Source organism: Nelusetta ayraudi, unplaced genomic scaffold, assembly GCF_046127955.1.
Source record: "Nelusetta ayraudi isolate G7.1 ecotype Tasmania unplaced genomic scaffold, CSIRO-AGI_Nayr_v1 ptg000050l, whole genome shotgun sequence".
NCBI lineage: Eukaryota > Metazoa > Chordata > Actinopteri > Tetraodontiformes > Monacanthidae > Nelusetta > Nelusetta ayraudi.
The window spans coordinates 3617588-3630035 of NW_027466100.1; the positions used below are offsets into that span (position 1 = coordinate 3617588).

General features: G+C 44.5%; 1 protein-coding gene across 1 annotated transcript in view; it reads left to right on the forward strand.

Annotated features, from left to right (window-relative positions):
- col7a1 (collagen, type VII, alpha 1) overlaps window positions 1–12448 on the forward strand; it is a 54673-nt gene that overhangs the window by 12958 nt on the left and 29267 nt on the right. Inside the window, exons 18-57 of the mRNA XM_076036908.1 lie at window positions 45–188; window positions 315–440; window positions 597–743; window positions 1724–1852; window positions 1964–2113; window positions 2631–2767; window positions 2834–2960; window positions 3038–3181; window positions 3268–3437; window positions 3582–3614; window positions 3767–3793; window positions 3883–3927; window positions 4079–4198; window positions 4284–4355; window positions 4437–4472; window positions 4579–4623; window positions 4763–4837; window positions 5108–5221; window positions 6098–6124; window positions 6209–6262; window positions 6373–6435; window positions 6518–6577; window positions 7091–7126; window positions 7207–7251; window positions 8472–8507; window positions 8605–8649; window positions 8749–8784; window positions 8935–8970; window positions 9056–9088; window positions 9201–9272; window positions 9367–9426; window positions 9536–9571; window positions 9650–9730; window positions 10290–10325; window positions 10412–10456; window positions 10550–10621; window positions 10739–10783; window positions 10861–10896; window positions 12220–12261; window positions 12349–12429. Coding sequence (XP_075893023.1) covers window positions 45–188; window positions 315–440; window positions 597–743; window positions 1724–1852; window positions 1964–2113; window positions 2631–2767; window positions 2834–2960; window positions 3038–3181; window positions 3268–3437; window positions 3582–3614; window positions 3767–3793; window positions 3883–3927; window positions 4079–4198; window positions 4284–4355; window positions 4437–4472; window positions 4579–4623; window positions 4763–4837; window positions 5108–5221; window positions 6098–6124; window positions 6209–6262; window positions 6373–6435; window positions 6518–6577; window positions 7091–7126; window positions 7207–7251; window positions 8472–8507; window positions 8605–8649; window positions 8749–8784; window positions 8935–8970; window positions 9056–9088; window positions 9201–9272; window positions 9367–9426; window positions 9536–9571; window positions 9650–9730; window positions 10290–10325; window positions 10412–10456; window positions 10550–10621; window positions 10739–10783; window positions 10861–10896; window positions 12220–12261; window positions 12349–12429 — 2918 coding nt within the window. The remainder of the gene's footprint in view (window positions 1–44; window positions 189–314; window positions 441–596; window positions 744–1723; window positions 1853–1963; window positions 2114–2630; window positions 2768–2833; window positions 2961–3037; window positions 3182–3267; window positions 3438–3581; window positions 3615–3766; window positions 3794–3882; window positions 3928–4078; window positions 4199–4283; window positions 4356–4436; window positions 4473–4578; window positions 4624–4762; window positions 4838–5107; window positions 5222–6097; window positions 6125–6208; window positions 6263–6372; window positions 6436–6517; window positions 6578–7090; window positions 7127–7206; window positions 7252–8471; window positions 8508–8604; window positions 8650–8748; window positions 8785–8934; window positions 8971–9055; window positions 9089–9200; window positions 9273–9366; window positions 9427–9535; window positions 9572–9649; window positions 9731–10289; window positions 10326–10411; window positions 10457–10549; window positions 10622–10738; window positions 10784–10860; window positions 10897–12219; window positions 12262–12348; window positions 12430–12448) is intronic.

Consider the following 12448-nt stretch of genomic DNA (forward strand, 5'->3'; position numbering starts at 1 on the left):
CAGTCAGAGAAAGACCCAGTTTTTCTTTTTCTTGCTCTGTGCAGGAGTTGAATCAACTCGTAACTTGCCTGCTGACACGTCTACCTTCACCATTGATGGACTACAGGCAGATTCGGCCTACACTGTGTTTGTTTCTCCTATGATTGGCTCTCGAGAGGGAAGCCCCGTCAACGTAGTCATCCGAACAGGTTAAAGCCAATAAATAACACTGCCAATCACTACTGTTGTTTGACTATCAGGAGAAACTTGCCTATGAATGAAAACATACAAAGCAAAATTACTGACTGGTTTTTCTTTTGCACGTCAACATCCAGAGGCAGATCACTCTGTTGGGACTGTGACCTCTCTCCAAGTGCAGGAGACCCTAGAAGTTGTACGTGTTACTTGGGTTGGTGTTCAAGGGGCGACAGCTTATCGCGTGTCTTGGAGGAGAACAGATGGTGCGTATTTTTCGACATTTGCAGTTGGAACCCAGAAACAATGCACAAAAATGTTTTCTCAGAATGAACGAGTCGTTCTCTAAATGATATTTAGTATATGTTTGTTGCTGTAAGCCTGTGATCCATCCACATGTGTGCATCTATGTTCTACTGTAGGTGGTGAAGAGCGGAGTCAGCTAGTGGGTGGCGACGTGACAGCAGTGGACTTAGACCGGCTGGATCCTGGAGCCCAGTATGAGGTGCAGGTCATGGCTTTGGTCCAAAACAGAGAGGGAACCCCAGTGTCTGTCAGAATCACCACACGTAAGTCCTAACATTGAAATACAGACATTGAATTTTTTTTTGGCACTTTTACAGTATTGCTAAAGGGATAGTTCACCAAAATTGTTATTGGATGTTGATACGAGGTTAAAGGCCCACTGATTGTCACATCCTAAAGGATGCAAAATTTGTCCTCTGCATTTGACTGACCTCCGGAGGGTGTGATGAGCAGCAGCAGTGTCGCGCCTGAGATTCACTGTTGATCCAACCCCCCCAAGTCCAACCCCAAATACTGAGTGCCAAGCAGGGAGGCAATGGGTACCATTTTATAGTATTTGGTTTGACCCAGGCGACAAAGCTAGAAGGTCATGGGTTCCATTCCGGGCCTGGAACCTTTCTGTGTGGAGTTTGCATGATGTCCGTGTGGGTTCTCTCCGGGTTCTCCGGCTTCCTCCCACAGTCAAAAAACATGCATGTGAGACAAATTGGAAACTCAAAATTGTCTGTAGGTGTGTATGTGAGTGTGAATGGTTGTTTGTCTCTATGTGGCCCTGCGATGAACTGGCGGCTTGTCCAGGGTGTCACCCTGCCTTCACCCTATGACAGCTGGGATAGGCTCCAGAAGACCCCCGTGACCCTGAGGAAGAAGGAAGAAGCGGGAATTGAAACTAGAAGGATAGATGGTGTGACCAGGCCAGGGATCAAACCCACAAACTCCCAGTGTGGTGATATTTGGAACCACTGAATGAGGGGAAAGAATATCCCGATTATGACATTTATAACAAAAAGAAACGCATGAGTGATGCAAATTTGTTAAAATGCTCCTGGAATGGGGCCAAATAGACTTAGGTGCAATCCTTTGCCTCCAAGTAACTTAAGTAGCTACCATGTCCACTATCAACAGTTGGTTTGTATTGTAATATTTCCATTTTTTTTTTTTATTCTTTTAGAAACAAATTCTCAAATGTCCAATATCTACCGAATAAATGTAAAATGGGCATGTCTTAATTCTCTTGGTATAGCTGGTGCCCCTGCTACTTTACCTACAACGACTTTACAAGTGGCAGAAATCACTCAGAATTCAATGCGGCTTAGCTGGAATCCACTCCAAGGTGCCACCGGATATGTTCTACGATGGGGAGAAGTTTCAGGTGACAAATGTGCATCTATATTTTACGTTTATTGTAATGTACTTCTATTTACCCTTTGATATATGCGTATAAATAACAACTCTAAACATTTGAACTGTTTGGATTTGTCAGATATTGGCCGAGACACGTCTGTGACACTCCCAGCTTCATCCAGCTCCTACCTGGTGACTGGGTTGCGCTTGGGCCGCCAGTATCGCTTCACAGTGCAGCCGACATTTCCAAGTGGATTAGGATCAGCGAGTTATGTGAATGAACGCACAGGTAAAATACAAACTTGCGCTCTTTCCTTCATTTGGGGGCGAAATTCACTCTTCGAATTTTTTTCGACGAGTAATATCAGTATTACTCAATTCACTTAACATTTGAAATAACAGACATTTTATAGACTCCTCTATAAAATATATAGAATAAAATATATTACTCCTTGATATGAGTAACAAATGATGAAGCCTGTCCCAGCTTATTGACATCATTTCCAGGCATTCGTTTGACCCACCCTCTTAATCTGCCCTATCATTTTTGTCTCCTTTCAAATGTGTGGAAGGTGCAGTAAAACATGAGCAGGAAGCTAAATCACAGCGTTTTTTTAAAGGAGGCCATGAACAAACTTGCTGCTCTGTATATTCTGGAGACGTGCATAGTTTTGGAGACTACATTATCTACTGCTCAGGACAACGCGATAAAAAAACAACAACAACATAGAAATCTGACAAAATCTGGCTTTAATATTAGACATTCTGCATTATTTTGAGTCACAGTACAGCATCACTGTCCACAGTTTGTTTGGGCGGCCGTCTGGATGTGGTGTTCCTGGTGCCTGCATCAACCGATAGACTCGCCCTGGCGCAGCCTCTGCGTGACCTTCTCACAAGCATGGCGGGATCACTTCACACTGTCGGGGCTCGCGACTCACAGGTAGGAAAACTCGCCCACGTTGCCTGCAAAATGCCAACGCCTGAACCTTTTCTCTGCTAATTCCAGATGGCCGTCGTAGTGTACGGCTACCGACCGAAAATATGGTTCATGCTGAATCGCCATGAAAGGTCCGACACGCTCCTGCAAGAGATTCAGTCCACACCTTTCGATGAAAGCCCAGGAAATAACATTGGTCAGTTTTGTTTGTACCTCCATGCTCTCTATGTGCTTAGCCGTTGCTTCAAGTTGCTTTTATGTCTCCCCCTACAGGTGAAGCGGTGAAATTCACCACACAGTACCTCCTGAGTCCCTCGGCCGGGCGGAGGCCGAGGGTCCCCGGTGCTGTAGTCATCGTCGCAGACAGGAAATCAGTCGACAACCTCACGCGCGCCACCAGCAGCCTCAAGGCCAGCGGTAAGAGCGCTAGCGGAGGCAGACAAGTCGGGCACGTGTATCCCTGCTTGACTGGCTTTTCTCCACGTTGACTGTGTGTGTGTCAGGTGTGAGAGTGTTGGCAGTAGGTCTGGGCCAAGCAGACACTGGAGAGCTGCGTCAGGCGGTGACCGGGGGCAACGCTCAGAACATCTTCTACGTTCGTGACGCAGCCCAGTTGAACTCCTTGCACACCAGCCTGGCAGACGCCCTCTGTCTCATTGCCAGAACACAAGAGGCAAGTGGGAACCGGTCGACTTTCCTCAACTGTAGCTCCTTTCTAAACAGGTTTAAATTGAGTGCTTATGTGTTAAGTGTTAGCGTTTATGTGAATTACTTAAACATACCGTGGACTTAATGTTTGTGTTGTTGTTCTGTTTAGGATCCAGACCGGTGTACCACTCAGTGCCCAAAGGTAATTATTCTCTTGCTGTAATAAGAACTTGGCAGCAGCTCTGATGAGCTCGTTATCTTCTGTACTCTCACGCCCTCATGTTTCATGACAATAGCTTCAAGAGGTATTATTTGTCTGTATGTTAATACAATTTCATTATTAATTTGACTCAGGGTGAAAAGGGGGGCCGTGGTGAGAAGGTACAGTAAACTGAGAAATCTCTTGCTTTTAATGCTTTTGTGTGGTACTTTGGCTTTTGTATTACCGTCCTGCATGTTTGACTCCTCAGGGTGACAGAGGCCAAGATGGTTACGTGGGACAAAAGGGAGAACCTGTGAGTCAATCACCAAGCCTCACATTCAGTTGTGCATTTTCAGTTGTGTACTAATATATAGATAGTTCTTTACATACATTTCAAGTCCGTCTGTGTGTGTGTGTGTGTGTGTGTGTGTGTGTGTGTGTGTGTGTGTGTGTGTGTGTGTTAGGGTCGTATTGGTTTGCCTGGAAGGGAGGGACCCAGAGGGCCTGAAGGAGCCCAGGGGCCACCAGGACCAGCCGCACCTTTCGACCCCTCAGGGAGAGTGAAGGGGGAAACGGGGGAAAGAGTGAGTAAATCTGAGTTCATGAGAAAAACTACTGGTAGTTCAGACTGAAGTGGACCCCCCCTCACCAGATTTAGGTTCTGTGCAGGGCTTTCCTGGCATAAACGGAAATCCTGGTTTACCGGGACGACCGGGTCCCTCCGGAAATGCAGGCGTGCCGGTGAGTGGAGGAGTCAGTGGCCTCTTTTCTCCAAACAGCTTCATTCTGACATGATGCTGCTGGTTTCCTTTCTGTGTGCAGGGTTCTCAGGGAATACCTGGTGTCAGAGGAGAAGCTGTGAGTAACCACCTTCTGCTCAGTTTCTAGGTGGGCATACACACAAAGTACTTGGGAGTTTGCTTATTTGGGTGTTTTCTTTTTCTTTTTCTGTTTTTTTTTTTAGGGTGAACCTGGTGTGATCGGATCGAAAGGGTCCAAAGGTGAAAGGGTAAGAAATCATTTCTCACCAGTTTCATAATTACAAAGCAATTGTTTACATTTTTGTCAGTCTAAAAGAGAGAGAGAAGGCAGTGTGTTTATTTGTCTGCTCTTTTGTGTGTATTTGTGCTTATGTCTTGATGCTTCAGGGGGAACCAGGCTCAGTTGTCCCAGGAGGAATTGTTCCAGGAAGAAAAGGAGAGTCCGGTTTCCCAGGAACACCTGTAAGTGTGTTTCTGAGAAAGCAGGATGCTCTATTGTTAGCATTGTTAGCAGGGGTGCGGCTAGCCAGTTTAAGCCCCAAGACTTAGCATCGGTTTGTGCCCCCTCCCAAACCAACATGTTCTCACTATAGCATATTAATAATTGTATCCTCTGGGGGGACTCCATGACTGCTGGGTCCATACAATAGGTTCCTAGCAGTCCTACTATAAGGAATTCTGTCATTAGGTGATGCTACATGCTAACCAGTCCCTACAACATTACGTACAAAGGGCAGCCCAGGACAGCCAGGGATCCCTGGGACCAAAGGTGCTTCTGGATTTCCAGGGCCACCAGGTCAGGATGGTCGGCCAGGAGTGTCAGGAACACCAGGGCTGTCCATCAAGGTGAGTTTCTGAAGCTGCCCTGAGCTTCATGCCATAGTTTTAGTTCTCAAAAGCCAATCGATGTGGTGTGGCTATGAGGATGTGTTCAGTCAGTGATCTGATAAGTGAAATACATGTAGTGACACGTGTAGCTTTCTATTCATTATGAATACCGTTTTTTCTTTATTTATGTGTCTTTTTGAGCCAGCGACTCGCTTGCGACTGTTTGTTCATTTAGTATTTTAAGATAGAGGGTTTTTTTAGGCATTAGGTATTTACTAGTATTAAAATATTCAATTGAATAATTACTTATCTAATCACTTAGCTAATAGATAAGCTCCTATTTTGTTGGGAACCTAAATTTTGTTATGTCAAAAACTCTATCGCTTGCTTGTTTTATTGCTATTCAAAACGAAGAGTGTATCTGTTGCTTACTTAGAAGAAAAAAACATATGCATACAAGTGTTTTTAAAAGAGATATGACAAGGGAAGGGGAGACCCAGAGCAGGATCTCAGCTTTTAATTGAGTTTTATTCTACAATGTGGATTCTTTAAAAAAAAAAAAAAAAAAAAAAAAAAAACAATTTTCAACTTGTGAAGAATTTCCTCTCTTTTTCTATAATCTAAAGCAAATGCTGTGTTTATTTGTTTCGGTGAAATATTTCACACACCCAAACAAGAATTAAGTTCTCTTTGATATGAAATGAGTAAACAGCCCCTGAGTTCGGTTTTACAAGTCGTCTTTGGCTGTGTGAACATACTTTGTGCAGCAGCAGAGGTGGTTTGTTTGAATCACGCCTTAACTATGCGTGTAGATTACGGGGTATGTTATTGCCAAGAACCTCTCTTGCTTACAGTCTCTCTCTCTCTCTCTTTGTTTTTCTCTCTCTTTTGCAGGGAGAAAAGGGCAGCACGGGAGAGAGAGTGAGTCGCCCTATCACCAGCAGAAATGTCCCGAGGAGCATGCGAGCATAATGATTCTCAGCTCTTATCTCTTTGTGCTGACAGGGACCTCCAGGATTCGGCAGCGGGGTGGCTGTGAAGGGCGAGAGGGGCTCCCCTGTAAGTGCTGCCAATCACTGCCAGTGTGCTGACATGATTGCTTTGCAGATGAACTCTGCGCCCGTGTGCGGAGCTGCATTTGCATTTGCTAATTGCATTTTTATCACCAGGGCCCTGCAGGAACTCAGGGGGTCCCGGGTCCTACAGGGCCACAGGGTAGCAAAGGAGACAAGGTAGATGCAGATTTATTCATTGAAAGAACAGATGAGCTTGTAGGGGAGTTGAATCATGGGAAATTGTTGTTGTCTGATTCAGGGAGAAGGTGCTGTCGGGCTGCCAGGGCCTCTGGGCAGGACAGGAGATCCAGGAGACAGGGTGAGGCTGAAAGCGCAGCACTTTTATCATGGCTGACATCACAGTACAGCCAAGAAAGCAGTGACAGTGTGTGTCTGCCGTGCCTGAAAAGCCCTCTCATGCACGCTGCATTCATTCACATGTGCATCACAGAAAGACTCTTGCTGAAACACCTGCATTTGGGGACTTCTTTCATTTCTACACACACCAACAGAAATTATGTAACCATGGAATCAAATCAATTCATCATTATCATTATTATTATTATTATTATTATTATTATTATTATTATTACTTGATCAAAAGGTGTTTGAGCTTCTGATGCTGGTATTACCGCAATAGCATTATAACTGGCCACATGGTGGTGCTGTTTGACTAAAAATGATTCCATATGGCACGTGACCAAATCTTGTGCCACATCTTTGATGTTGCCTGACCAGAACCATTTTTCATGAAATGGGCAAAACACCTCCTTATTAATCAAGTTAATTCCTGTTGTCTTTTCTTTTTCTTTCTTTCGTCCATGGCTCTCAGGGTCCCCGTGGGCCTCCAGGAGAACTTGGTGGCAAGGTAGGAATGACTTGATCACCTCAAATTTACAGTAAGATGTCAACAGTGGAATGACCTATGCCCCTCTTTTATTGTGATAGGGTGACCGAGGGCAGCCTGGTGAGGCCGGATCACAGGGAGACAGGGTGAGAGCGGCCTCAACGTGTCTTCACACGTTCACTATTTAACTGTGTGTTTGTGTGAACCTCTGTCCTGTCTGTTTGGGATTGGAGTTCAGTTTTGCTGTATACCAGCAAACACAAACGCAAGAAAAAAAATATATAGATGAAATTAACACAGCAGCAGGTCAGGACCAGGAAGGGTCAGGAAGGCTGAATTTGGCAGGTGGAAAAGCCTCTTGCTTTAATACTAATGTACATTTTGTTGAAAGTGAAAGATTTTTGCAATCTCTGATATGTCAGGTTAGAAATGCAATGTATGTATTTATTTTCTTGAAACAAAAAGATTATTTCCAAAATATATTGAAGGCGCCCTATCATGGCCATTATCAAATGTAACTAATTCATTTTGCTGGTCTACTTCCAACAGTAAACATGGCTTGAGCTGTTTCAATTCAGTTTGCCCCTCCCCAACCTCTAAAAAAAAATCTGCTGAGGTGTCACTATGACAATGAGCTTGTAGCAAAGCACACCTCTCCAATATGCAAATATTGGAGAGATAAAAAATGTTGGCTGCCAGGCAGGATTCTGGATGTCAGAGAGAAAATATACGTTTTTACATTTCTATTAATAATTATAGACGTGAGAAGGAGAAATACACTATTGTCTCCCTACAAAATTAACACCACAAGGAAATCAAAAAATTACTTCATAGATTACGGTTTCTTTGTTCTTCTTTGTTTGATGTTACCTCTGTCTTTCAGCTCAGGTGTCTCTGATTTCTAAACTTCCCTCCTCCTCCTCCTCCTTGTGAAACTTAGGAATGCGAAAGTTGTCTTTTTCCATAATTTGTGTGTTAATTGAAGTGCCAATAACACAAAAATAGAGCTAAAAAATGTCAGTTTTCATCATAATAGGGTGCTTTAAAAACAAGCACTGCGATCTAACTATCAAACTATTCAAGTCCATTACACAGTGCAGTTTTACCTTTACGCTGCTTTGGGAAACTCGATAGTGGTTTTTGTATTATCAGGCCGGCAAAGCTGCTCCAATATGACCTATGGATGAAAATTAAAGATGTTGAAAATGCATTAAATGTAAAACCTTATCGTGTCTCAAACATATTATATTGCACCTTTCAGACCTATTCAGACCTATATAGAGACCTTAGTCTGTAGATAACGACATTTAAATGTGCTGGTGTTGTGGAGGAGCGCTGGACTAACTGTGACAGTGTCTCTGTGCAGGGGGAGAGAGGAGCACCAGGTGAAGTGGGGGAGAGAGTAAGTTCAGCCGTGTTCCTCTTTTTTTAAGTCTTAAGAGACTCAATTGACTCAGAGATGTTGGCGTTCAGTGTTATGAAGTAATGTCATCTCCCAGGGGGAACCAGGAAAATCAGGCTCACCAGGGACTCCTGGTTTAAGAGTAAGTGACAGACGTCCACGTCCACTCCTTCCTCCTCCCTTGTTATTCCCGTATTTCACTGCATGACTGTGAAAAATGAGCCTCCTCATTTTCCACCAGGGTTTGCCAGGACCCAGCGGACCGGCGGGAGAAAAGGTGAGACTGAATTAATTAGGTGTAATTATGTGAAAAGCGGCAGGTCAATAGGAACGTGATTCCATCTCAGACTCTTTCATAAGTGGATGTAATACATTTTCGGGGCGAAGATAAAAGAACACGTGCACCTTTTTTTTTTTCCCCCACCAGGGCAGTGAGGGTGCACGAGGAGAACCTGGCAGAAGTGTGAGTAATTAAGAACAAAAGAGAGGACATCATTTCATGTCCTGGCAGTGAGTGATGACGAGTCTTTACTCTATAATTCACGCAGGCTGCAGGCCTTCCAGGGAAAAAGGGGGACCAGGTATAGTGTGGAAGAAAAAAAAAAACAGATTAGCTGAACAAATCTTCCAGGTTTTGACTTCCAAATGGTCACTCATCCCAGCCGTCTCCCGCGCTTCTGTGTTTTGCCACAGGGCGAGCGAGGCCTGTCTGGTGCTGACGGATGGAGGGGAGAGAAAGGAGAGCAGGGACTCAAAGGAGAAAGAGTGAGCAATGGGGATGGTGCTTGTAGGGGCGTCAAGTGACGTGCGTCTTGCACGGCACCAGCATATGTCTGAAACACCTTCTCCACCTGTCCAGGGGGATCCAGTCTCAGTGGGCGGCAGCGTCGCTGGATCTAAAGGGGAACCGGGACAGAGGGTACGTGCACACTGACTGGAGCCTGTGCTCCAACTTGGCTCCATATGAAACAAAAAAATGCAACAACTAAACTTGTCATAGCTCCTTCTAACGCGTTCATTTTTCTCAGGGACTTCCTGGTATCAGTGGCAAACCTGGAGCCAAGGTAAGATGTCTGCTCCATGATATATTTTACCTGTTCTTTTCCCCTCATTGGCTTGTCAGTCATCGCTGTCTGTTTCAGGGAGATGCGGGCGAACCAGGCGAGAGGGCCGAGGATGGGAGGCCAGGAATCCCAGGAAAGCCTGGCCTTCCAGGAAAAGAGGTGCTTCATGGAACCCACGACACAATCTGCCACCGTCCTGTCAACCTCTGTTCACCAGGCCTTGGTTTTCAGTGTGACGGTGCCACCTCAAGGGCTGAGAGGCTGAATATCAGACAGCAATGTATCAACAGGCACCTACAATCTTCTACGATGATTCTGTGCCGCTGCTTACTCACTTCATTCAGAGTTTTTGTTAGTTTTTATTTATTAAGCTAGAAGAAACAGAACATCTGCAAGTTCTTCACTTGGAAAAACTCAGTTTTATCCAAAACAAAGATTAGAATTTGGCAATTTACTTTAGAAATACTTTGCTTTATTACATCCTCCAGTTGTGGAACGTGGGATCAATTCAGATTTCGTCCGTGTCGTGTTTCTTTCACTTTTCAAATGACCAATTAGACAAAGCCTTGAGTTTCTGTCTGTTCCTCTCAACATGCTTCTCGTTCTAACGGTGCCACTGTAGAGGTAAACTCACACTGTTGTTCCTACCACCTGACGCACATCTAGAGTCGCTCACCTCCACGCCAAAGTCAAACTGATGAATGTTCTTGTCGTTTAGGGAATTCGAGGAGAAAAAGGCGATGAAGGCGTACCTGTAAGTGAACTGGCCTTTTCTCAGGAACAGCTGTTGCCATAATAATACGTCCTTATGATGGAACTTGATTTTTCATTTTCTTACAGGGTGAATCCGGGCTACCAGGGAAGGCAGGAGATAGAGGAGTGAGGGTAGGATGAGACACATGTCTCATTTTCATGGTTTAATTCCAGGTTTCATCAAAACAAAGCCATTTCACAGAAGGTTCTCACTGAACCCTTCAGGGTCTGTCTGGTCAACCGGGACGACACGGCGAGAAAGGGGACGCCGGAGAGCCAGGAGAGGCTGGGAGAAACGTGAGGCTCACACTAATGTGTTGTCATGTTATGGTTTTGGTTTTTTCTTGTGACATCTGAGCACGGCTTAAGAGAAGAGCATCAGCAGCTCAGCAACTGTACTGATCTTCATCGCAGGGGAGCCCCGGACCTGCTGGAGCGAGAGGAGAGCAAGGAGACACGGTTGGTTCTTTGTTGTAAAGATCAACACAAAACCTTCAAACTCACAATCTATATTCAGGCTTGTCACATCTTTTTAGGGACCTCAAGGACCTCCAGGGCCTCCAGGGAAAGCGGTATGTGCCTGTCATTACCATCTTTGTTTGTTAATAAATATTCAATGAAGAGATGTAACTCTGAACATTTAAGCACAAAAGCATCCAACTCCGAGTATCTGTGGGCACATAAAATAGTGAGTCACACAAGCAATCACTCTATGGCTTCAAACCTTTAACCAAGAACAATACAAGATTTCTTCAGTGAAGTCAGTGGTGCATCCTAGTATGTATTTCTTACCAGGGGATTGAACATAATGGAATTATGGCGGTTTTTAAAACATCCGAAAAAACTCACTTATAACTTGGAAATGATCTGCAAATGAGCAAAACTGCTACATTCACAACCCTTCACTGATGTGTGAAGCTATATTGGAAACTTTATTGTCCTGATAAATTAATCTACACCTCTCTCAGCAGGATTTAAACTGTTCAGATTGTGTTTCATATGTGAGTTATACAAAAGTACAGTGTTTTGTCTGGTGGAGTGGGATCATTCCAGAGGGAGGTCAATGCAGGAGTACCAAAAATCTGCATTCTATTGTTCGGCCAGCAGGAGCCGCCAAAGTTGGTTGCAAAAAGACTGAAAATGACTTACTGTCAATACAGAAAGGAACCTGAAATTCATACCTTTATAATGGATACATTGTTTTTGTTATTTAAAATTTAGCAAATAGACTTGAATGGACCAGAATCAGTCTAAGTTTGTGTGAAAAATGGCCATAAAGTTGTGGGTCATGCATGATGACTCATGCCCATCTTCTGTCAGTGAGTGGGACTAGCCTTTTTTTTTAGAGTGGAAGAGTAAAAGCAACAAGAATGCAAGAGACCGGTCGTGGGTGGTGCCTGTCGTCTGGGCGGCAAAGTCCAACTCCTTCTATTTGTTTGCCAAGGGCTTGACACCAGTGGCGCACTCTTCACCCATGGCGCAGATCACTGACACCATGAAGTCATTACCTGATTCGAACCTGCTCTCGATTTCCCTGCCGGTCTCACTGTGTTTTAGAGTGAGATGCACGTCATCCACCCTCTGCATCTCTGCAACTACAATATTATTTTGTTGTTACCCATTTTATAAATAATATTATACAGTGCATCCAAAAAGGATTCACAGCGCTTCACTTTTTCCACATGTTGCTCTGTTACAGCCTTATTACAGTATTATTACAGCCTCAGCGATTTTTTTTTTTTTAAATAATATTTGCTAATTTGTTTGTTGGATGATAGTGAAAAAAACTGAGGAGTCACATGTACACAAGTAGTCACAGTATTCAAAGCTCTGTCTTTCTCCAAATTTCATTTTAATATCTTCTTAATCAGTGTGTTTAACAATCTCTTCAAAAGGCCGATGTCCTGGCCCAGTACAAGGGTGACAGAGGAGAGAAGGTAAGCGCTGCACCTCAGTCCGTCGCCACCCACCTGGAGCCAGTGTGACGGCAACTGAAGCCCAACTTGTGTCCCGGTGACCCTCAGGGCGACGCCGGCGACCCGGGAGAGCACGGCGGCAAAGGTCAGAAAGGCGAAGCAGGAGCACTGGGAGCCTCGGGCCTCAGAGTGAGTTTGCCTCGTTCCT